Consider the following 8026-nt stretch of genomic DNA (forward strand, 5'->3'; position numbering starts at 1 on the left):
CATTATCTATTTCAACAATGTTCTTCCTATTGAACATTCCTCTACTCAACACCTTACTCAAATCAATTCCATAAATTTACCAACCGCTCAAGCAAATCATTTGCCCATATTAACTATAGCCTCTTTTGTAAGCCATCTAATACCTGTGGCTTGTGTTTCAATTACATAACGTTAGTCCGAAAATGTCAGCTTCTATTATTTGAACACTCTGAAAAAACACAATCCCATTATCAAGGTCATGTTTATATTGCGCTGGTCCCGCTAACTCTGGATCCAAATATACACGCAAGCAATCCAGACTAACTAAACAAATGAAACAGGTGAGAACAAGAGAGGTCACAGGTTACCAATGAATGAGAAACAGTTAAATTACAATTTAAAGTGGTGGGAGTACGTGGAGGTATGCGCTTTGAATTAAATATACGTACCATTAATTCGAAGTACATGCGCAATTGCGATTTCACCACACTCTCACACTTACTGATTACTTTTGTTAAATATTATCTTTGGATCATTCAATTGCAGACACGAAGCCATGCGCTGGAAATCACGTCGACAACTTGTAAGAAATAGAAAATAGACAACGATATAGATTCCACGGAAACCCCCACATTCACATTGTATTAGCTTTGTTTTATCCCATTCCTTTCGCTAGTGGCTTACATGGCCAATACCTTCCACATACGACACGACTCGCACTGACTGACAGAATAAGTCGATACTCCTTCAATTTCGAATCCAAGCGTCGTTTACGTGACATAAGTTCCATCTACCAAATATTGCACTTATCACGTACATAAATTGTAAATACCCTGCGGCACCCGAGTTAGAGACCAATAGTGATTGAAAAACCTGACTGTACTGATAATATCACCGTAAAACCAATATTGGATTCACAGTATTGATACACTCAAATGCATTGAACGCAGGTCTGGGTTATGAAGGCAAACATTCAAATCCACTAAATGCAGATCCGAAAATGGTTAGACGGATTTCACAAAGCATTTCAGAATTTGTTGACGTCGTATATCGACGTTTAGTTTATAGTGTGACAGTAATTTTTGAAAGGATACTCATGTTAATAATACATACGAACCATTTGAAGTGTTTTGAAACCGCTACATGTAAAAGAAAGCAATTCTGGTGTTGTCACTGGAAACTGGGGCGAATCTTTTATAACGTTAAGGAGTAACCACCTCAGATGCGAGTATAGCACGAGATTTGAACCCGTTTCATGAAATAGGCATAACGAATGTGTATATCGAGTGAAATGACCAACATCGAACGGTTTACTCTGCCTATAGCGTTGGTATATTATCCTTGCACATTATACAAAGTTCATATTAAAGGTACACAAAAACATGCTTCACTACGTGCTATGCTGGTAGCGCAAAATGTTGGTTTTGTCGATTTCAGTTGACAGAGGATTTAACATTACGTTGTTCGTGTTATATTCACGTTTGGAGCCTACTTCTAAAAACGGATAACCTTGGTATATCAGGTATATTAGATTGGCTTGCATAAATTAAAACTATCCTCTATCCAATCACAATCGTTTATTTACAGTCGTGACACACTGTTTCAAAATAATTTTAGTAGTTGTATTCGGTATAATATTGCTAGTATTGACCCAAGCCGCGCTTCGCCTTGGCCGGGGTTGATATTTATATAATATCTCTCTGTGCAAAATTATACCACCGTCACGTGACCCGGTTTGCAAATATTGTAATTTTCGCATAAATGTGACTGTAATTAAAAACTAAAAACATACACACAATACACAAGAAACAGAAGATACGAATTAGTCACCAAGACATGTGTCCAACGACTGCTGGATGACAGGCTCCCCAACAACACCACATCCACTGTATTCAAAATACCATCTCCAAACTGCGTTTAGTGCAAAAGTCGATCTCGAAAGTAGAAATAAAGCGAATTTACAAGCCTGAGAACACAAAATGATATGACAATCTTTAAAATAATTGACAACAGAACGACCAAAAACAAAAGATATACATGTACACCACAGTACAAGTAAAAGATACATGTATGTAGAGGATATTACATGAATGACACTACAATATCAGGTTCGAGAAAAAACAAATAAAAATAACTACATGCGATCAATAAAATCTGACATTCTAGGGTCACTAAATGTGATATCATGTTTATCCCGTGTAACAATTTTGCAGTCTCCAAAAGTTAAAGTTTGGAAGTCGTCACCTACGCATGCGTCAAGTGGCCAGAGCTTTTCATTGTTTACAAACAAGCATCTATCTATGAACCTTTGCGTTCTTAGCGTGTGTTGTTATCATCGCTTGGGACTCAATTCTCGCGCGTGCGCGGGTGACGACCCTCCCGCTTTAAAAGCTAACACAGAGATCTTAGTTTGTGAGCGCGTCTTTAAGATCTTAGGGCGTTCTGGCTCATTTGCATATAATATCGCCGTACATCAACGCCGATTACAGCCGGGTTACCCTAGAAGCAATGATTTTTTCGGAGTCATCACAATATTTACAATTTGGGAGGGGTGCATTTGTAGCATAATACGCGGCGAATTGCCACTAGACGTCGATGGAACAAAATTCTGTGCGTGGAGAAGTTGAGGTTTGGAGAAGCTGAATTTTGGTCTCACAATCTACCAGAAATATTCCGATGAACATAATTTTTTAATAATAATTATTAAGCACTATTGAAAGCACACATGTCTCGGAATATTAGCTTTTTTGCGATAGTATGCCATGATTTAAAAAAAGTCAATATGTTTGCACGGACCAATCAGATTGCCTGAATTGTCATTACATAGTATGGAGATAATCACTGATATATGGAGATATGGGTTAAATGAAAAAAAAATAACACGTTTCGCGTGACACGGTTTACAAATGTAACACTTTCTAGAGCCCAAAAACGATTTCTCTGTCTCCCTTCTAATGTAACTTTCACGTGATGTCGTTCTCAATTATTGCTCGGCGAATGTGACACAGTTCCAAAATACAACGCATTATGGACAATTGCCTTTCATGAAAATGCTCCGACGTTTACTAGAAAACAATCTCTAATGGACTTAATTGTGATGTGTCTAACCAGGAACTTATATATCCCGCCTAATTGCACTGTATTATGGGTAAATATATAGTTGTAACGCATGAATGTATCATGTGATTAGCAATTATTGCCACTTGTCTCGTTAATGTATCGTCGCTACCTTGACAATTGCTTATCAGTCAGGTATCTAGCCGAGAAATACAGCCTACACAGGAAGAAATAATAAACCAACAATTACATTTTGAATTCATAATTAACTATAACACAAAAAAACGCAACATTATTTAAATACATAGAATATGCGACATTCCGACAGAATGTATGGCTCCGGGAAGCCAAGCTATTCAACACACACTATAATATGCTGAATATTTATTACACCAAATCAACGAGAGTCTGTTGCAAAGTACACGGATTTATTTACAAATTCGACAGAATGACATGAATATAATAGTTGTCACAATCATAATAAAATAAACGTAATTGCTTTGTCGTAGTCTAAACACGTGATGACGTTATGAATAAATGGAAATATCCTAAAAAATAAGTCATAAGCTAGATGCGATTCAAAAACTATCCTCAGATGTTGAAAAAAAAACATATTTCTCACGCCACATTTCTTTAGAGTTCAACACATGTACACACACTAGGTCCTTGAAAACGCATTATGATTTGGTCAGCGCACACTTTTCTAATTACTCCTAATTGTCACTCATCCCCTGTTGTAATGAGACGAATAGTTGCCGTTACACGTTGAGCTGGTCTTCTTCTGAACTCTCGCCATCCTTGATGTATTCGCTGAGACTCACCTTTCCATCGCCTACAAAAGAAAACGAAAACAAAATCGAGTCAGAAAAACTTTACCCTTTTATATGCGCCATTGAGAACGAAGCAAAGAATAAGCCTTGGAAATACTTTTCTTTGGAACGTCCGCCTAATGGTCGTTTACAGCTATCGAGTGACGCACACTTTTGTGGGCAGGTCACGATCCTTGTCAATCTATTCAGTGAATGAAATGAATGAAATAAACAAGTGGAAGGTGACTTAGATGATAGTAATCGACGGAAGGCATGAACTGGGAGGGTTATGCTAATTAAAATAGAAGATACAGTTGGCGTACGTGATGAGAATAATTTAAAGTTCTAATCACTTTCAATAATGCTAGTTTGAAGAGTAATACCAGTATCTATACAGCCGACAATGCCATCGTTAGCTCGAGGAGATATTGACGCATACATTTGCGAATGTCTTTTTATCACTCACCGTTGAGATCAGCGGACTGGAGAAACTCCACAAGCCTCTGTACTTCGTTATCAGTAATAACACCATCTTCGTTCAAATCGAATATACGAAATTCCGCTACATATTCCTTGAATGTGGGCTGAATTTCGGATCGTTTGCAAGACGCCATGCTCAGTACCTTCCAACGGTTCCGACATGATGCGTTGTTTACTGAGATGAGTTGAACGAGGATTAAACCAATGAATAAAACGCCAACTACAAGAAAAGATTACATTTTTTACTTTTTCTGTGAAATAAATATAATGTAACTCACGAGATACGCCCGAGTGTGTCCCGTAAGGTAGCCTCACTGGAGGTAAACTACAGATTATTTTGTTGATTCGAACATTCTAAAATTTACTTAACACGTAACCATGGCGATATATGTTTCAGGTAACTGGGAAGCAGAACACGATTGTCTAAATGTCATTATTTGTGCAAGAAATTTAGGTAGCAAGAATGGGGCAATATTTTTTTCTTTATTTTCACGTGTATTTAGACCACCGCGGATAATCAAAATATTAAAATTTTGTCTTGTAGTTTTATTTGAAAAAAAACAAAAGTTTATCTTTGGGGTGGCTCAGATGATATGCATGTTTGTTTGTCTATCTTTTCTTATCATATGCTTTCAAAGTAAAGCTTAGATTTGCATATTTTCTCCTAAATTTACAACAAATCGTATCAGTGGTCAACAAGTTTTATAATCATTAGTGAATTGTGATTTAATGATATGTCAAATATGTCGTGTTTAGTACCCAGTACGTTGTTTTACGGTTTCACAACATTGAAGACAAATGTGGGCTTCTGACTGGATCTCCCATCAAATTGAGTACGCCTGGTATATATTGCCCAACTTTGCAATAGCGACAAGCAAGGCAGTGACAGAGCGAACATGTCTTGATTATTGAAACCAAAATTGTCACAAAACAAGGTTTCTTCAAGCACGATAAATATCATTAAAATACTAGGTAGAAAAAAAGTCGGACGAATTTACAAAAAATGGACACATCGGTCAGGACATTGCGTGAATGTGAGGCGGAAAGTCTTCCCTATTAATCTTGGGTTTTAAAATTTTGATAAGGTTCAGTTATTTGACGTGCCATATGTGTACAATGTGACTATCCACCAGGTAAGAAATATATTCAATTTTTCAAAAGCATATATCTATGTTTAGAACTAAACATCAGGCATCGGATGCTTTATAAAGTCATCTCATTACCTCAATTTATTAGTTATAGCTTTTGCAGGGTGTTCACACTACATACTTGAAACCCTCGCTTATTTTAGGAAAAAACGAGCTACAAAATCGACTTTGATGTCTTGGTGTGTGTATCCGTAGTTATTTCGACAAGATCGTGAACTAAACCAATCTGACTTGCAACGCTAACTAGGAACGTTTCAGTCAAGAACAATTTCATAGGCATAAATGTTAATCGGCTATAATGTCTTCCAGATTACATTAGCAATCTCGTCTTTTATATATAAGTGTTGGCATACTACGAATATATCAGCGCGACATTCAAACTGACGACCACGGTAAAGCGCCTTACCACTGTATGCAGACGTCTTGCTTATACTGCAGCCGTTCTAACCGTTGCAAAAAGACAGCTCCACAAAACGCGTAACAAACATTGGCATTCAGTGACCAGATGGGCATGCGCAAGTGGAATCGCAGCTTGGGTTGAATGTTGTCATAGTTACACATTCAATAAGTTATAGAAAATATTATATGTGATAATTAATGATTAAATATGTGTCTTGCTTCTCCTGTCGCCATCAAACCAGACTGTGATAATTTGGTAGACTAAGAGGAATCAAAATAAAATCATAACTGCCCATGTATGACTCAATATATACGACTCCCCTCCCTAGTTACAATTTTATCTTGAATAGGATGAAAGTGACCTCTCTGATAAATGACACAGAATCAGCATCTCAAGACATTTTACAATAACTGCGATGAACATTCACGTTTCTCTACAATAGCACATTTGCCGAATGTCGCGACTGTATGCAGTTATAACCTGACTCTATATATATGATTGAAGCTAACCGTGAAAACGTAGGCGTGAAATATGTAATACGAAAAAATTGTTGAATTGGAATTGTATTGTTGGTTTCAACATGATATATATTTAATATGTTTTTACACGTACCTATATTTAGGGAAACAGTTTCAATCAACGGTGACTAAATCATATTTTCTTAGATTTGTGCTATAACTTTTATCTCAGAAGTTAGTTAAAAAATAATTCATAAAACATGTTGATCTACTACACATGTTGTCAAATACTAGTAGTTCAAAAGTTTTTGATACTATACTGTGGGCATTGTGCGAGAATTTCTGAGCGGATTGGGTTAGTATGAGGTTATTGCGAGCGAGAACAAGGCAAAGTATACGCGACGCAATGACCTACGCGTATATCTTATGTGTATATACAGGTATTCCAGCCTGTAGCCGTAATTGTAGTTAAGGGTAATATAACAAGAAAATAACACATCCACACACAAACAAATAAATAAAACACACACGCGGTTTTGTGGCGTTATTATATTTCCGCCACGCGCTACATTATTACTTCGATATAAATTTATGGGAATGCTTTAATGTGACATAGACATTAAGTGCATTTAAAAAAACACGGAAAGCGTTCTAACGCGTGTCAGGTATATAATACTAAATGATACCCACATTGAAGTCACAAAAAACACGAGAATTTCCCTATGATCCCGTGACTTGAACTGTATGCATACTTATCTAACTTGCGCTCCTACAAACGCATTTCAAATATTTCCTTTTAACTAGATATTTTGATGAATGATAACTTTAAAGATACTATATCAGATTGTTTACACACTCGATACTGTTGGCAATATTTTATGAGTTAGTCGATTTTATGTAGCTGTTTGAAACCGCGTGTATTTTCTTAATTATAGTATATTCAATGTGTCTATTTTTTGGTAAGTAATAAAGGTAATGTCATTTATCATAATAATACCCTTTACTGGACAAGAACGACCCCAAAAGACAAATGACGACTACGATGAATTAATGTGTGCCACCCTGTCACACAGGTACGCCGGCACCATTAAAAGCGACGTTGAAAGAAAACGAGCCGCTTTCGATACAAATCAATATAAAATACTTGCTTTAAAAGAGAAACATTTCGCTGAAAAATCAAATTCAAAACCACAACATAACGCAATAGGAAACACTGAAGCAGAAAGTCACTAGCCGAAGAGCTGTTGAACTTGACAGACGTTGAACATCAACACTTACCCGAATGTGTTTTCATGTTGCTCGGCTTGGTTCACTTGTTGAATGTGGTATACCAGGAACGCGTATCGACCAAAAGTATATAGCAATCGTATGCAGCTCTTATATATACTCGAATAACAAGCTCATGTTTATTTAATTTTTGAGACGCATTCATCATATTGAGCGATTTGCACAAATGACAAGAATTCCATAGTAGCATGTGAATAAAAGGCATATTTAATCGCAACATCAGAAGGAAACAAAGATAATTGGAAGATAACGAGTTTTGTGAATGCATGCGATCACTAGCCGCGATACTAATTCTCATGTAAAATTTATTACTTTATGGTAATGTCATTTCACGCCTCTGTTCATACTTACACTTATGATAGACGAGCATCTTCCGATTGAAATTCAAATTTGTCTACTTCAATCTGT

At 36.6% G+C, this 8026-nt stretch overlaps 1 protein-coding gene across 1 annotated transcript; it reads right to left on the reverse strand.

Moving 5' to 3' along the window:
* Positions 1-3443: 3443 nt before the first annotated feature.
* LOC100378469 (uncharacterized) lies at positions 3444-7755 on the reverse strand. The gene is made up of 3 exons (XM_002735293.3): positions 7610-7755; positions 4312-4545; positions 3444-3868 (listed from the first exon to the last, which is right to left on the reverse strand). The coding sequence occupies exons 1-3, from the start codon at positions 7623-7625 to the stop codon at positions 3795-3797; spliced, it is 324 nt and encodes a 107-aa protein (XP_002735339.1). The 5' UTR covers positions 7626-7755; the 3' UTR covers positions 3444-3794.
* Between the last annotated feature and the right edge of the window lie 271 nt (positions 7756-8026).

The sequence above is a fragment of the Saccoglossus kowalevskii genome, chromosome 21 (assembly GCF_978046115.1).
Source record: "Saccoglossus kowalevskii chromosome 21, keSacKowa6.1, whole genome shotgun sequence".
NCBI classification, from domain to species: Eukaryota; Metazoa; Hemichordata; class Enteropneusta; family Harrimaniidae; genus Saccoglossus; species Saccoglossus kowalevskii.

Excerpts from the sequence above, each read along its gene's own strand:
- LOC100378469 (XM_002735293.3), bottom strand. Across the intron at positions 3,869-4,311 it reads CCAGTCCGCTGATCTCAACG|GCGATGGAAAGGTGAGTCTC; the intron begins GTGAGTGATAAA and ends TTTCTTTTGTAG.